At 42.3% G+C, this 18,305-nt stretch overlaps 1 protein-coding gene across 1 annotated transcript in view; it reads left to right on the forward strand.

Moving 5' to 3' along the window:
- The window catches only part of l(2)k09022 (HEAT repeat containing 1 homolog l(2)k09022), a 341,532-nt gene that overhangs the window by 76,351 nt on the left and 246,876 nt on the right, over nucleotides 1–18,305 (forward strand). Inside the window, exon 9 of the mRNA XM_071671810.1 lies at nucleotides 11,849–12,026. Coding sequence (XP_071527911.1) covers nucleotides 11,849–12,026 — 178 coding nt within the window. The remainder of the gene's footprint in view (nucleotides 1–11,848; nucleotides 12,027–18,305) is intronic.

Genomic DNA, 18,305 nt, shown 5'->3' on the forward strand with positions numbered 1-18,305 from the left:
AGATGTTTGAGGACAATGTGTGGTGTGAGGTGGTTTGATCGAGTAAGTAATGTAAGGGTAAGAGAGATGTGTGGAAATAAAAAGAGTGTGGTTGAGAGAGCAGAAGAGGGTGTTTTGAAATGGTTCGGGCACATGGAGAGAATGAGTGAGGAAAGATTGACCAAGAGGATATATGTGTCGGAGGTAGAGGGAACGAGAAGAAGAGGGAGACCAAATTGGAGGTGGAAAGATGGAGTGAAAAAGATTTTGAGTGATTGGGGCCTGAACATGCAGGAGGGTGAAAGGAGGGCAAGGAATAGAGTGAATTGGAACAATGTGGTATACCTGGGTCGACGTTCTGCCAATGGACTGAACCAGGGCATGTGAAGCGTCTGGGGTAAACCATGGAAAGTTGTGTGGGGCCTGGATGTGGAAAGGGAGCTGTGGTTTCGATGCATTATTGCATGACAGCTAGAGACTAAGTTAAACGAATGTGGTCTTTGTTGTCTTTTCCTAGCGTTACCTCGCACACATGAGGGGGGGAGGGGGTTGTTATTTCATGTGTGGCGAGGTGGTGATGGGAATGAATAAAGGCAGACAGTATGATTATGTACATGTGTATATATGTATACGTTGAGATGTATAGGTATGTATTTTTGCGTATGTGGACGTGTATGTATATGCATGTGTATGTGGGTGGGTTGGGCCATTCTTTCGTCTGTTTCCTTGTGCTACCTCGCTAAAGCGGGAGACAGCGACAAAGCAAAATAAATAATGATAAATATTAATGAACTAGCTGAGGGACTGGATGTGAGGTTGTCTTGTATGGTGGCTCATACTATCTCAGGGTGAGCATTACATGACTTGCGTCACACACTATGTTGGCACTATTTCATTCATATTTGTGATGTCGTACTTTTTTTTTATATCAGTTCTCCTCCCTTTTGTGTCTTCATATTCACAGTGTAGTGCCTGCTGAAGTAGGCATGAAGAGGCTGTGGCACAACAGTCAAGGATAAACATGAAATAAAACCATGAAAACAGTGTATTCACCATGAACTAGTACTTATTGGTTTCCCTTTAATCTTTTTACAATCCTTGAAATGACCAGGAACTGAATCAGCGAGGTTCTGAAGCCATTTAGGGTCCATCTTTGCCAAAATTTCATGAATGGCTGCCTTCAGCTTAGGTAGCAACTAAGTATCCCCGATATGTGATTTTATTTTCATAAGTGCCCACAGAGGATGGAACCAGGGAAGCGGAAGTGGATCATAGGGTGGGGGAGGGGGCGAAAATTCTGGGAGCCTTGAAGAATGTGTGGAAGTCAAGAACATTATCTCGGAAAGCAAAAATGGGTATGTTTGAAGGAATAGTGGTTCCAACAATGTTGTATGGTTGCGAGGCGTGGGCTATGGATAGAGTTGTGCGCAGGAGGATGGATGTGCTGGAAATGAGATGTTTGAGGACAATGTGTGGTGTGAGGTGGTTTGATCGAGTAAGTAACGTAAGGGTAAGAGAGATGTGTGGAAATAAAAAGAGCATGGTTGAGAGAGCAGAAGAGGGTGTTTTGAAATGGTTTGGGCACATGGAGAGAATGAGTGAGGAAAGATTGACCAAGAGGATATATGTGTCGGAGGTGGAGGGAACGAGGAGAAGTGGGAGACGAAATTGGAGGTGGAAAGATGGAGTGAAAAAGATTTTGTGTGGTCGGGGCCTGAACATGCAGGAGGGTGAAAGGAGGGCAAGGAATAGAGTGAATTGGATCGATGTGGTATACCGGGGTTGACGTGCTGTCAGTGGATTGAATCAGGGCATGTGAAGCGTCTGGGGTAAACCATGGAAAGCTGTGTAGGTATGTATTTTGCATGTGTGGACGTATGTATATACATGTGTATGGGGGTGGGTTGGGCCATTTCTTTCGTCTGTTTCCTTGCGCTACCTCGCAAACGCGGGAGACAGCGACAAAGAAAAAAAAAAGTGCCCACAAGATTCCTATTTAATTCAGATACATTGAATTCCCAGGCCAGTCTCTGAAAAGCTCTACTGCACAGTCCTTAAGCCAATGAATGACTAGTTTGGCAGTGTGATTGATAGTCTCATTATGCACAGACTAGTTTGCCAGTGTGATTGATAGTCTCATTATGCACAGACATTTCGGCCTTGTACTTTTTGAATGAATCTGGAGGGTAATCACACAGTGTCTCAAGGTAACTATGTTCATAGTTTCATTCTTTGGCAACACTACAAGATTCCCAATGCCAACTCTACAAGGTTCCCAATGCCATAATAAATGAAACAGTCAAGCACCATAAGTAAAGGAGGGAAGTTTACAGTGCTTGTAATGTATTTAGGGTCAAATGGACCACACGCCCACCACAACCACTTGCCACAGAAAAGGTAAACTTATTACTCCTCAAGACACCTCAGAATTTAGCCATATTCCACGCTACATATTTTTTGCAAAAATTGACCTTTTTCCTCTGGTGCGTATGGGTTATAAGCAATTCAGGACTCAGCCTGCAGTTTCAGCACTTAAGGTTCTTGTGTAAGCAGAGCTGCACTGTCCTTACTGATGTGTCACTGAGCAGTTTAGGATTTTTCTTTTATTTCCTTTACACTCAAGCATGGCTATGTATCCATTTGACATTTGAGAACATTCAGAGTATGTGGAAAGGTATTTGCACCCTTCTCTAGGTGATTAACGGGTTGGTGTAGCTGTGCCACTACTATCATTAGACTTTTTCACCCATCACTTTACTGATCTCAAGCTTACACTGATAATATTAGAAATTTCTTTAAGTGGCTTATTTTCCTTTTAAAGTGCAACTATAGAAGCTATTTTATTACTTTGAAGGTGATTATTTCCACCCATAGTAGGAGGTAGAGGAACGAAAAGGGGGAAAAAATAAAATCCAGGGCATAAGTGGGGAGCACAAGTTACTCCTTCTTCCAACAACGATTAAACTACTACTGAGGTGGTTTCAGTGGTATGCAGCACATCATGCAGTTAGTTGCCACTGTTTGCTAGAGAGTGTCAGTTTCATTAGCGGACACCAACACTATTATAAGTGGGACAAAGGAATTTGCATCAATAGAATTTCTGTGGGTCCACTCACGCCTGCTTCATTGGCAGGCACTGTACGAATATTTCTTTCAAATTCCAAAAAGTAACTAAACCCAGCAGATCAGAAATGCAGTGAATAGGTTAAACAACTTAAAGGATAATTCTGATAACACAATCAACACACTGTTCTCATCCAAGAAACCAGACTTCCACCATCACCCCACCCTCACTTCTCTCAGCAGCTACACTGCCTAAGTTAGTCGGGATAAGTAGGAGGACTCGTAAAACCTCTGTACCATAACATACCATTTACTAACACCACTCACTTTAGAGAACAGATCACAAGTGGTGATGAAGAGCCTTAAAATATTTTTACTGTTATAGTGAGGTATGCCAAGAGTAGACAGAGAATGACTTCACTTGTTTACATGCACTCCCTAACTGCCATGTACAGTGCACTGACTCCAGAACCCCATGTCCACTGCCAAGACCCACAGACCTTTCCGTGATTTTCCTGATCACTTCATGGACAGCACATTGTTTCCCTATGTATTACATTGCTCCAATTCACTTTATCCCACGCATGCCTCTTACCCTCCTGCATGTTATGGCCTCAGTAACACAAACCCTCTGTTGCTCCATGCTTCAGTTTCACTCTTAGTCTACCCCTTCCCCTTACTACCTGCACTTTTGATACATATATCTTCAAAATCGGTCTCACTTATACTGCACATGCCCAAACCATGTCAACACCATGTTGAGCTCTCTTAATCATACTCTGTTTACTACAACACCTTTCTTATGCTAGCCATCCTTACCCAATCACCTTTCCTCATACCATGTTGTCTTCAAGTATTTCATTTCCAACACATCCACTTTCTTCCAGTCTTTTGCATTTAGGGTCAGCAAGTCTCAACTATTTCACACTAGTGGGACTCCTACCGTACCATCAAACATACCCACTATTGCCTTCACAGACAGTGACCACTCTTTCCACACACTTCTTAATGCACCCAGGACCTGTTTCCACCCTTTGGTTTATATCATCTCCCAGATTTCCATTTACTGTCACGTCCACTCCGAGGTAACTATAACTCTCTACTTCAGGTCCTTTCCATTCACACTCACTTATACCAACCTGTATTGCCCTCATGATAAACCTTATAACATTTCATGTATTCACATTAACTCTTAAACTCTTCCTTTCACCCACCTTCCAGAACTTGAATACCAGCTTCTGAAGTGTCTTTTTCTCAAGTCTGCCATCAGTTCTGTGCCATCCAAAAACAGCAATAGACTCCCCTTCCTTACACCCCCACACTCAGCATACTGCAGACCCATCCTTTTCTCTGACGTTCTTGCATTTACCTCCTTCACTGTCCCATCCATAATCAGGTACTCTAGACACTGATAACTTCATCTGGAACCTTTCACCCTCCTTCTTTCCTACTTTTACATATGCCATACTATCTTGATAAGAACTTTCCTTCAAAACCACATTACTTAAGGCCAGATTTTGAAAATTGCACATGATACCAAACAACAGACCAAAAGTTGATATATAGAAGAGAACTGTTACTGACCAGAATATGAAATTGGTAATGCACCAAACTGTCAGCCTCCCTACCCCAACATTTTTTTTCTTTTTTAGAAAATTTGAGGGCACAAATAGTAAAAAGAATGTGGATAGAACTCTAAGGAGGATACAGAATAACTTAAGTGCATAAATGTGAGAATGAGCAAGTGTATGAGCATTGATTATGAACTCTCGCCCCACAAGAAACAAAGCAATAGAATGCATGCTGTAAATTGGACTCCTGTGGTGCAGTGGTTAGTTTCCTTGACCATGATGCATTCACGGGCCTCCCAGGGTCAAATGTTTAGGATCAAATCCTGATTACCGCAGTCAGTCCACAGTCAACCCAGCTGTTCATCCACCCCTAGGGGGTAAAATGGATACCTGGATCAGACCAGGGTATATACAGCTCTAGTGGCTGATTCGAGTAAGAAGATGCAGAAGTTGGTGACTGAGTTTGGAAAAGTGTGTGAAAGGAGAAAGTTGTGAGTTAATATGAATAAGGGCAAGGTTATTAGGTTCAGTAGAGTTGAGGGACAAGTTGATTGGGATGTAAGTTTGCATGGAGAAAAATTGAAAGTAAAGTGTTTTAGTTATCTGGGAGTGGACTTAGCAGTGAATGGAATAATGGAAGTGGAAGTGAGTCACTGAAACCACAGCTCCCTTTCCACATCCAGGCCCCACAGACCTTTCCATGGTTTACTCCAGGCATTTCACATGCCCTGGTTCAGTCCATTGACAGCACATCAACACCTGGTATACCACATCATTCCATTCCTTGCATGGTCTTGCCCTCCTGTATGTTCAGGCCCCGATCACTCAAAATCTTTTTCACTCCATCCCTCTACCTCCAATTTGGTCTCCTGCTTCTCCTTGTTCCGTCCACCAATGCCACATATATCCTGTCAACCCTTCTTCACTCATTTTCTCCATATATCCAAACCATTTCAACACACCCTATCCTGCTCTCTCAGCCACACTCTTTTTATTACCACACATCTCTCATGATTAGGGCTTCAGCTGCCTTTGCCATCTCAGTTAACATAAAAAAAAGTACTAACACACAGCATTGTTCCATGAGAGAATGAGGAATGTAGTTGAATGATTAATAAAAATGCCTTTTTTTTTTTTTCCAAAAGAAGGAACAGCAAAGGGGCCAAGTGAGGATTTTCTTCTAAGGCTCAGTCCTGTCTTCTTGACACTACCTTGCTGATGTGGGAAATGGTGAATATGTATGGAATAAGCTTGAAAAGAAGAGTAGCATAAATGGAAGATTGGCTACAATGAAAAAGAAAGCAGTGGATGCATGGAAAAATAAATGAAAATAGAGAGAAAAGGTTAGCAGTAATCAAGGAGAAGACAGAAGAACTCAAAGGGAAAATAAGGAATGCCAATATAGGAAGAACAGAATTTCATTGAAAAGAACAGAGATTATATGAAGAACAAGAATAGAAGTCTAGGATTAGACTTTATAGTGGAAGAAACATGTCAGAATGACCCAAAAACATGAAGGATGGTAATTGATTGTTCATTCCAAAAGAATATGAAAGATGGATGACAAGGTGTTTAACCATGTTGATGCAAATGCCATTACAGATATGAAAGTAACAGAAAAAAATGAAATAAACCAGCACATATAGTCCCACTCAAAGGGAAATCATTGCTAGGACTGAATGGAATAACATCTATTTTTCTGTAGAATTCAGAGATGACTAGCAAAACTGAAGATAGTACTGGTGAAACAAAACCTTGATGAAAGCATTACAGCAGACATTCGCAAATTGACCAGTGCACAGAGGAAGATGTTTCCTCCGAAACAGTATAGACTGGTGAGCTTGATTTTTTTTTTTTTTTATTATACTTTGTCGCTGTCTCCCGCGTTTGCGAGGTAGCGCAAGGAAACAGACGAAAGAAATGGCCCAACCCCCCCCCATACACATGTATATACATACGTCCACACACGCAAATATACATACCTACACAGCTTTCCATGGTTTACCCCAGACGCTTCACATGCCTTGATTCAATCCACTGACAGCACGTCAACCCCGGTATACCACATCGATCCAATTCACTCTATTCCTTGCCCTCCTTTCACCCTCCTGCATGTTCAGGCCCCGATCACACAAAATCTTTTTCACTCCATCTTTCCACCTCCAATTTGGTCTCCCTCTTCTCCTCGTTCCCTCCACCTCCGACACATATATCCTCTTGGTCAATCTTTCCTCACTCATTCTCTCCATGTGCCCAAACCACTTCAAAACACCCTCTTCTGCTCTCTCAACCACGCTCTTTTTATTTCCACACATCTCTCTTACCCTTACGTTACTCACTCGATCAAACCACCTCACACCACACATTGTCCTCAAACATCTCATTTCCAGCACATCCATCCTCCTGCGCACAATCTATCCATAGCCCACGCCTCGCAACCATACAACATTGTTGGAACCACTATTCCTTCAAACGTACCCATTTTTGCTTTCTGAGATAATGTTCTCGACTTCCACACATTCTTCAAGGCCCCCAGAATTTTCGCCCCCTCCCCCACCCTATGATCCACTTCCGCTTCCATGGTTCCATCCGCTGCCAGATCCACTCCCAGATATCTAAAACACTTCACTTCCTCCAGTTTTTCTCCATTCAAACTCACCTCCCAATTGACTTGACCCTGTACCTAATAACCTTGCTCTTATTCACATTTACTCTTAACTTTCTTCTTCCACACATTTTACCAAACTCAGTCACCAGCTTCTGCAGTTTCTCACATGAATCAGCCACCAGCGCTGTATCATCAGCGAACAACAACTGACTCACTTCCCAAGCTCTCTCATCCCCAACAGACTTCATATTTATTGTACAATCTTCATTTCCTATGCATATCAAAATCATCAGGTTTTCCTATTAATCATTTACTTCAGTTAAGCACAGTGCTTCATGAACTACATCTTCCTTCATATATCCTTAAAAAGGTTAGAGGTATATGAGCAATGTGCATTGTGCAATAAAACCCTTTGCCAACAACGAAAAGCATACCTCAGTTTTACATATATCATAAAACATGACTTGTATTTGCACTTTTTTTTCATTTGCATTTATGCTATATATGTACTGTCAATTATCTACATTCTACAGCAATAATCTATTCCTGTAAAAAATACTTAATCCTCTGAAACAAATCCTGAACACAATACAAGAAAGCACATCAACATCAGTGACTTTATCACTTAACTAGCAACTGTATTTCCTATACAGTGAGCTATATGGTGAGCTTGATGTGACATGTAATAAAAGTCTTTGAAAGAGCAATTAAAAGATACAATTTGGAATAGTTAGGGAACAGTGGCTTTAAAAATGAAGGTCCTTAATGATTTGTCTTTGGTATTTGTACTTAGAGTATAGATCACTAAAATTAAAAAAATTTTCTTCTTTGTTTACATATTTTGTGTTAATGTTGACACAAACATAGGAAGGAGAATAGGTGCTATTTTTCTTGACTTTGCTAAGGCATTTTATTTCACTGATTATAGAATTTTGTATTTGAACAAAGCATGAAGGTAAGCTTTGAAGATGGGTCAAGAAGTACCTGACAGACAGAAAATTCAGGGTGGTGGTTTATGAAACTATGAATAATGGGAAGGTAATATATTAGGGGTACTATGTGAATGGGTATTAGCGTCTGTCCTCATCATGATAATGATATATGACATGAATAGAGGTAAAAGGAAGTATAGTACAGTGTTTTGCAGACACTACCAGAATTAGTAAAATTATAAGCAGAGAAGAAGACAAAGAGAAAATGCAAGAAGAGGTAAGTTTTGAATGTAAATTGTTGGAGGAGAAACTCATGGAATTTATTGAAGAGAAATTGGAATATCTAAATCATGTAAATCCTTGCAATACAACTGTTACAATTTACAAGGTGCCAGCATGAAAGGAGAGTGGTGAAGAAGACAGTGAAGGACATTGGATTAGCTGTAAATGAAAAGCTGAAATATAGCGAACATCCTTAAAAAAATCATACTGATAAATCAAGTGGTGAGTTGAGTGATGTTGAGAAATTTCTTAAGAAGAAACAGAATATTGGTGATGAAAATGTTCATTGTAGGATCACTCAAGAAGTTTATAGAATACTACTGGGTCACATAGTCACCATCATAGCAGGCTGAAATCAGGAAATTAGACGGAAATCAGAAGAAAAATGAAAAATGTGTAATAATCTATAAATAACAACAGATTTAAGGACTCAAAGGCAGTACCTAAGAACTGAATACTTCACAATTCAGAAAAATTTTAATTTTACAAGAATTCTTTAGAATATACCAAATATATCAAGTTAAGATTTATGAGAGCTCAGTAGATGAGTTGGAGAGGTTATTTGATATACTGCTAAAAGTGACATAGAAAAGGTGCATGGATTGAACACAAAAACCTTTAAATGGAGGCTGGATAAATGGTTGAGAAGAGCCCAAATGAAGTGAGATTGACAACTGTGGAATGTGTGTGGCTGTAGAGAAAGAGACTATTGTTGAACTGGTAGCATATCTATTGAGCAGAACATGCATACTCTATCTAATGGCAGAATTTTGCAATACATATCTGTAGGTGTGTGAAAGAAGAAAGTTAAGAGTAAATGTGAATAAGAGCAAGGTTATTAGGTACAGTAGGGTTGAGGGTCAAGTCAATTGGGAGGTAAGTTTGAATGGAGAAAAACTGGAGGAAGTAAAGTGTTTTAGATATCTGGGAGTGGATCTGGTAGCGGATGGAACCATGGAAGCGGAAGTGGATCATAGGGTGGGGGAGGGGGCGAAAATCCTGGGAGCCTTGAAGAATGTGTGGAAGTCGAGAACATTATCTCGGAAAGCAAAAATGGGTATGTTTGAAGGAATAGTGGTTCCAACAATGTTGTATGGTTGTGAGGCGTGGGCTATGGATAGATTGTGCGCAGGAGGATGGATGTGCTGGAAATGAGATGTTTGAGGACATTGTGTGGTGTGAGATGGTTTGATCGAGTAAGTAACGTAAGGGTAAGAGAGATGTGTGGAAATAAAAAGAGCGTGGTTGGGAGAGCAGAAGAGGGTGTTTTGAAATGGTTTGGGCACATGGAGAGAATGAGTGAGGAAAGATTGACCAAGAGGATATATGTGTCGGAGGTGGAGGGAACGAGGAGAAGTGGGAGACCAAATTGGAGGTGGAAAGATGGAGTGAAAAAGATTTTGTGTGGTCGGGGCCTGAACATGCAGGAGGGTGAAAGGAGGGCAAGGAATAGAGTGAATTGGATCGATGTGGTATACCGGGGTTGACGTGCTGTTAGTGGATTGAATCAGGGCATGTGAAGCGTCTGGGGTAAACCATGGAAAGCTGTGTAGGTATGTATATTTGCGTGTGTGGACGTATGTATATACATGTGTATGGAGGTGGTTTGGGCCATTTCTTTCGTCTGTTTCCTTGCGCTACCTCGCAAACGCGGGAGACAGCGGCAAAAAAAAAAAAAAAAAAGATCTGTAGGTAGGCAGGTAGGAACTTGAGAGAAGAAATTTGCTTTGAAAATAACTAACGTGTCTAAGCTCAATTTTTGTAATTTTTGTATACACCTAGAAAAGCAAATGGATTTGTATGTAGCATTTATGGATCTGGAGAAGGCATATAATAGAGTTGATAGAGATGCTCTGGGGAAGGTATCAAGAATATTTGGTGTGGAAGGCAAGTTGTTAGAAGCAGTGAAAAGTTTTTATTGAGGATGTAAGGCATGTGTATGTGTAGGAGGAGAGGAAAGTGATTGGTTCTCATTGAATGTTGGTTTGTGGCAGGGGTGTGTGATGTCTCCATGGTTGTTTTAATTTGTTTATGGATGGGGTTGTTAAGGAGGTGAATGCAAGAGTTTTGGAAAGAGGGGCAAGTATGCAGTCTGTTGTGGATGAGAGAGCTTGGGAAGTGAGTCAGTTATTGTTTGCTGATGATTCAGCGCTGGTGGCTGATTCATGTGAGAAACTGCAGAAGCTGGTGACTGAGTTTGGTAAAGTGTGTGAAAGAAGAAAGCTGAGAGTAAATGTGAATAAGAGCAAGGTTATTAGGTACAGTAGGGTTGAGAGACAAGTCAATTGGGAGGTAAGTTTGAATGGAGAAAAACTGGAGGAAGTGAAGTGTTTTAGATATCTGGGAGTAAATTTGGCAGTGGATGGAACCATGGAAATGGAAGCGAATCATAGGGTGGGGGAGGGGGCGAAAGTTCTGGAAGCATTGAAGAATGTGTGGAAGTCGAGAACATTATCTCGGAAATTAAAAATGGGTATATTTGAAGGAATAGTGGCTCCAACAATATTATATGGTTGCGAGGCATGGGCTATGGATAGAGTTGTGCAGAGGAGGGTGGATGTGCTGGAAATGAGATGTTTGAGGACAATATGTGGTGTGAGGTGGTTTGATCGAGTAAGTAATATTAGGGTAAGAGAGATGTGTGGTAATAGAAAGAGTGTGGTTGAGAGAGCAGAAGAGGGTGTTTTGAAATGGTTTGGTCACATGGAGAGAATGAGTGAGGAAGGGTTGACCAAGAGGATATATGTGTCAGAGGTGGAGGGAACGAGAAGTGGGAGACCAACTTGGAGGTGGAAAGATGGAGTGAAAAAGATTTTGAGTGATCGAGGCCTGAACATGCAGGAGAGTGAAAGGCGTGCAAGGAATAGAGTGAATTGAAACAATGTGGTATGCCGGGGTCGACGTGCTGTCATTGGATTGAACCAGGGCATGTGAAGTGTCTGGGGTAAACCATGGAAAGTTGTGTGGGGCCTGGATGTGGAAAGGGAGCTGTGGTTTCAGTGTGTTATTACATGACAGCTAGAGACTGAGTGTGAACGAATGTGGCCTTTGTTGTCTTTTCCTAGCGCTACCTCGCACACATGAGGGGTTAGGGGGTTGTTATTTCATGTGTGGAGGGGTAGCGATGGGAATGAATAAAGGCAGACTATGTATTATGTACATGTGTATATATGTATATGTCTATGTGTGTATATATATGTATATGTTGAGATGTATGGGTATGTATATTTGCGTGTGTGGACGTGTATGTATATACTACATGTGTATGTGGGTGGGTTGGGCAATTCTTTCGTCTGTTTCCTTGCGCTACCTCGCTAACGCGGGAGACAGTGACAAAGCAAAATATAAATAGATAATATTAATTTTCTATGCTTTTGGATTTTTGTAACCTGATTCATTCTCTGTATCCTCAGGTCCTTGTTTGAGGCTATTAAAACCAATTATGAAGCATTAGTATCCATGAAAATGTTAAAAAGTCTTGTAGCAAGTTTGAAGGGACTTGAAACAAGCCATCCAGATGGACACGATAAGGCTGTGGCCCACTTGATTAACCTTGCCAGCAAGTCACAAGCAGGAAAGGTGTATGAAAAGGTAAAAAAAATTGTGTCCAACCTAAGCGTGTTTTCAAAAGAAATTTTTTCCAGTTGCATCTGTGTTCACATCTTACGTGCGAAGTGATTAAATCCTATCTTTAAGAAGAATACAATTCAGATAGTCTATCTGTCTGTCTATGAATGTATCTGTATTTCTGACACCTGGTCCATTGGGGAGCTCCCATCAAGAGGGTGGCCACAGCAAAAGGGTCTCCACTTAACCCTGTCCTTACATGCCTCTCTTGCATACACCATTCCATGCATTCTTCCTCCATTTCTCTTCCTTTGGTATTCTTTCATTCTGCTCACCTATGTCACAGATGGTCCTCCTCTCTCACCATTCCCTTTAATTGTACTGTCTTACACACGCTCTCCTTGTAAATTCCCGTTCTTGTATTCTTTCCACCTGTCCAAGCAACCTCAAATTATTACAGGTCACCATTTTCACCGCTTCACAATTCATTCCTTTTGCATTCCCAGCCATACTGCATCTCTCATACACCCATTAAACTCTTTCTTCATAGCATCTAGTCATACCATATGCTCCTCACAAATAGCTCATTTCCACAGCCTAGATTTGTGACCTCTGTGACTCATTCCATGGCCATGTTTTGGCTGCCCCTTTCTCCAAAACTCTTGCATTAACCTGTCTAACAACCCCATCCATATAAGAATTAAACAACTATGGAGACATCACGCACCCCTGACACAAACCGACATTCACTGGGAACCAGTCACTTTCCTCTCTTCCTACTCATGCACATGCCTTACATCCTTGATAAGAACTTTTCACTGCTTCTAGCAACTTACCTAACAAACCATATACTCTTAATAGCTTCCACAGAGCATCTCTATCAACTCTATCATATGCCTTCTCCAGTTCCATAAATGCTACATACAAATCCACTTGTTTTTCTAAGTATTTCTCACATACATTCTTTAAAGCAAACACCTGATCCCCACATCCTCTGCCACTTCTGAAACCACACTACTCTTCCCCAAATATATATATATTTCCTTTGCTTTGTCGGTCTCCCGCGTTAGCAAGGTAGCACAAGGAAACAGACGAAAGAATGGCCCAACCCACCCACATACACATGTATATGGATACACGTCCACACACGCAAATATTCATACCTATACATCTCAATGTACACATATATATATACACACACAGACATATATGCACATGTACATAATTCATACTGTCTGCCTTTATTTATTCCCACTGCCACCTCGCCACACATGAAATAACAACCCCCCCCCTCATGTGTGCGAGGTAGCACAAGGAAAAGACAACAAAGGCCCCATTCGTTCACACTCAGTCTCTAGCTGTCATGTAATAATCCACCAAAACCACAGCTCCCTTTCCACATCCAGGCCCCACAGAACTTTCCATGGTTTACCCCAGACGCTTCACATGCCCTGGTTCAATCCATTGACAGCACGTCGACCCCGGTATACCACATCGTTCCAATTCACTCTATTCCTTGCCCGCCTTTCACCCTCCTGCATGTTCAGGCCCCCGATCACTCAAAATCTTTCTCACTCCATCTTTCCACCTCCAATTTGGTCTCCCACTTCTCCTCGTTCCCTCCACCTCTGACACATATATCCTCTTGGTCAATCTTTCCTCACTCATTCTCTCCATGTGACCAAACCATTTCAAAACACCCTCTTCTGCTCTCTCAACCACACTCTTTTTATTTCCACACATCTCTCTTACCCTTACATTACTTACTCGATCAAACCACCTCACACCACATATTGTCCTGAAACATCTCATTTCCAGCACATCCACCCTCCTCCGCACCATAGCCCACGCCTCGCAACCATATAGCATTGTTGGAACCACTATTCCTTCAAACACACCCACTTCTGCCTTCCAAGACAACGCTCCCGACCTCCAAACATTCCTCAAGGCTCCCAGAAACTTCGCCCTCTCCCCCACCCCACGATTCACCCCCGCTCTCATGGTTCCATCCGCCGCCAAATCCACTTCCAGACACCCAAAACACTCCACTTCCTCCAGCCCCTCTCCACTCAAACCCACCTCCCAACTGACTTGACCCTCAACCCCACTGTACCCAACAACCCTGCTCCCATTCACATCCACTCCCAACTCTCTTCCCTCACACACCCCACCAAACTTAGCCACCAGCCCCTGCAGCCTCTCACACGAATCAGCCACCAGCGAACAACAACTGACTCACCTCCCAAGCTCTCCCATCCACAACAGACTGCACCCCCCCCCCCCCCTTTCCAAAACTCTTGCACCCACCTCCCCAACAGCCCCATCCACAAACAAACCGAACAACCATGGAGACACCACACACCCCCGCCGCAAATCCACATTCACCGAGAACCAATCACCCCCCTCCCCCCCACACGCACACATGCCTTACATCCTCGATAAAAACTTTTCACTGCTTCTAACAACTTGCCTCCCACACCATATATTCTTAATACCTTCCACAGAGCATCTCTATCAACTCTATCATATGCCTTCTCCAGATCCATAAATGCTACATACATATTAACCTTGCTCTTATTCACATTTACTCTCAGCTTTCTCCTTTCACACACTTTCCAAACTCAGTCACCAACTTCTGCAGTTTCTCACTTGAATCGGTCACTAGAGCTGTATCATCGACGAACAACAACTGACTCACTTCTCAGGCCCTTTCATCCCCAACAGACTGCATACTTGCCCCTCTCTCCAAAACTCTTGCATTCACCTCCCTAACCACCCCATCCATAAACAGATTAAACACCTTTGGGGACATCACACACCCCTGCAGCAGACTGACATTCACTGGGAGACAATCACTCTCCTCTCTTCCTATCTCTCTATATATATCTCTATTGCCTGTTTCATCTGGCACCCTCAAAGGATGGCAATGACATCAGAGTCTCCATAACTAAAGAACTCCAGTGCTGCTTCTTATCTTTTAGTGCCTCATCCTTAATAGGCCACTGGTAGAGGGCATGTCTAGTGCAGTGTTTGCAGAGGCTCTTACCTAATGTTCCAAATGGCTACTTCTGTCTAATGCTCTTGCCCACTGCTTATACCTAATGTTTCTACCTAATGTTCTTACCTAAATGTTCCTACTTATTATTTCTATCAACTGCTTCTACCATTTTGTCAAAAGGCAGGGCTGGTGCAAAGTGCACAGGAATATCTAGAGTTGCGAAGAATGAGCTGCATGAGTCAAGTATTGTCAGGTGTTAAATGCGATGTGGAGAGATTGTATGTTTTTGAACAATGCCAATAATCCACATGTTAATTAGGCAGAAAGAAAAGACAGCTACTTAGGCTAGAGGAGTGCAACTTGACAGCCACTAAAGTGCTGGCTCACTAAGCAGATGTCGCTAACCCTCCCGGTACCCAGATGGATAATACCGGTAATATACCTTCCTTGTCATTGGCTGCATGCCAACTACTACCTTCCTCTGATTTTATTTGTGAAGTGCTTCCGAATTCTAACTTGTTTATTTCTTGTTGTTTGGTTGGTGACCATGCGAGACAGCAGTATTCAATTTGGTTAGATTCTTGTGTGTACTTAGATATTCTCAGCAGCAGTTTTATGTCTTGTGAAACTTTTCATCATCATTCATAAAACTTCATTTAGCCTGTTATTGATGTCTTCACAGTATGCCGTAGAGAAAGTGGTAGAGGTCACCTTCAAAATGGGAATGCTACATGTTAAGGTGTTGATCAGTGACATATGCACAAAAAGAGAAAACACCTAAAACATCAGACTCTTCAGCACTTTGCCATCTGCCATCATGAACAGTATGGGATTCATGCCATCTGCTTTCATAAGCTGTATGGGATTCATGCTGGAGAAGTTCAAGAGTGCATTGGACTAGTACCTATAAAGGGTACCAGACAAACCATGCTGTGTGGGCCAGAGGGCTGTGGCTTCCAGCTGCATGGTCGACCAGTAACCCAATCAAGCAAGCTGGCTGTTTGGATGAAGACCCCTTGAGACTGCGAGGTATCCACAAGGATGCACCTGTGTTCTTTGGTCCGTTCCAGTAAGGGAGTCTTCTGTCCTTTGAAGACCACCCCTCATTCCTGCCTGGAGTTCTAGCTTTTTAGTCAACGTCTGATAAGGAACCATGTTAAAGGCTCTCTGGCTATCCAAGAAGGCACAGTTACCCATCCCTCTCTTTTATCTAAGATGAAGCTCACCATGTCATAGAAGTCAGAAAGATCGGTAATGGATAATCTCCTTTCTGTAAAGCCATGTTGTCCCCAATTTAGAAAGTTTCTTTTGTGCAAGAAGTCACACATTTGCTTTCTGATTATCTTTCCCAATGTCTTACAAAGCATACTTGTAAGTTAGACTGGCCTGTAGTTCAGTGCAGAACATTCTTGTTCAGTTCAAAGCCAGTTCTTTACATGGCTGGAAATAGAGAGGTATATTCAGATGGTCAGATGAGCTTTCACTTTGTCTTATCAAGGGTAAAACCTGAATTACACTGATGCTACAACTGCCTTTCACCTCATACATATGAATCCTCCTTGTCATTCAGATCTTGATGTTGTGACTTCACCTGGACTGACCTCTGGAAAGGCGATTATTTTAGTGCTATGCCATAGCATGGCACGGCTGCAGACCTAAAAGATATCCTGTTGGGTAAACACTTGCTTTTTGCAACATTTGAGATCTCCCAAAAATTCTATCCTGGGAGATTCCCAAGTCTGCTCTGTGTTGGACCAGAGTTGAAAGTCTCAGGAAGGTCTTGCCACTGAATCTTTCTGCAGTCTCTCTAAAGGGATGGAAATACACATCAAATCTGGTATGGGGTTTCTCCTAAATCTGATGCCAAATTTTATTCCTGCCAGACAACACAGGAAATTAGCTCAAGCTGATTTCCTGTGCTGATGCAAGATTCTGTGTAAACTATCCTAGTCTTCTTTTTTTTTTTTTTTTTTTTTTTCCCCCGCTGTCTCCCGCGTTTGCGAGGTAGGGCAAGGAAACAGACGAAAGAAATGGCCCAACCCACCCCCATACACATGTATATACATACGTCCACACACGCAAATATACATACCTACACAGCTTTCCATGGTTTACCCCAGACGCTTCACATGCCTTGATTCAATCCACTGACAGCACGTCAACCCCGGTATACCACATCGCTCCAATTCACTCTATTCCTTGCCCTCCTTTCACCCTCCTGCATGTTCAGGCCCCGATCACACAAAATCTTTTTCACTCCATCTTTCCACCTCCAATTTGGTCTCCCTCTTCTCCTCGTTCCCTCCACCTCCAACACATATATCCTCTTGGTCAATCTTTCCTCACTCATTCTCTCCATGTGACCAAACCATTTCAAAACACCCTCTTCTGCTCTCTCAACCACGCTCTTTTTATTTCCACACATCTCTCTTACCCTTACATTACTTACTCGATCAAACCACCTCACACCACACATTGTCCTCAAACATCTCATTTCCAGCACATCCATCCTCCTGCGCACAACTCTATCCATAGTCCACGCCTCGCAACCATACAACATTGTTGGAACCACTATTCCTTCAAACATACCCATTTTTGCTTTCCGAGATAATGTTCTTGACTTCCACACATTCTTCAAGGCCCCCAGAATTTTCGCCCCCTCCCCCACCCTATGATCCACTTCTGTTTCCATGTTTCCATCCGCTGCCAGATCCACTCCCAGATATCTAAAACACTTTACTTCCTCCAGTTTTTCTCCATTCAAACTCACCTCCCAATTGACTTGACCCTCAACCCTACTGTACCTAATAACCTTGCTCTTATTCACATTTACTCTTAACTTTCTTCTTTCACACACTTTACCAAACTCAGTCACCAGCTTCTGCAGTTTCTCACATGAATCAGCCACCAGCGCTGTATCATCAGCGAACAACAACTGACTCACTTCCCAAGCTCTCTCATCCCCAACAGACTTCATCCTTGCCCCTCTTTCCAAAACTCTTGCATTCACCTCCCTAACAACCCCATCCATAAACAAATTAAACAACCATGGAGACATCACACACCACTGCCGCAAACCTACATTCACTGAGAACCAATCACTTTCCTCTCTTCCTACACGTACACATGCCTTACATCCTCGATAAAAACTTTTCACTGCTTCTAACAACTTGCCTCCCACACCATATATTCTTAATACCTTCCACAGAGCATCTCTATCAACTCTATCATATGCCTTCTCCAGATCCATAAATGCTACATACAAATCCATTTGCTTTTCTAAGTATTTCTCACATACATTCTTC

This window comes from Panulirus ornatus, chromosome 17 (assembly GCF_036320965.1).
Source record: "Panulirus ornatus isolate Po-2019 chromosome 17, ASM3632096v1, whole genome shotgun sequence".
NCBI classification, from domain to species: Eukaryota; Metazoa; Arthropoda; class Malacostraca; order Decapoda; family Palinuridae; genus Panulirus; species Panulirus ornatus.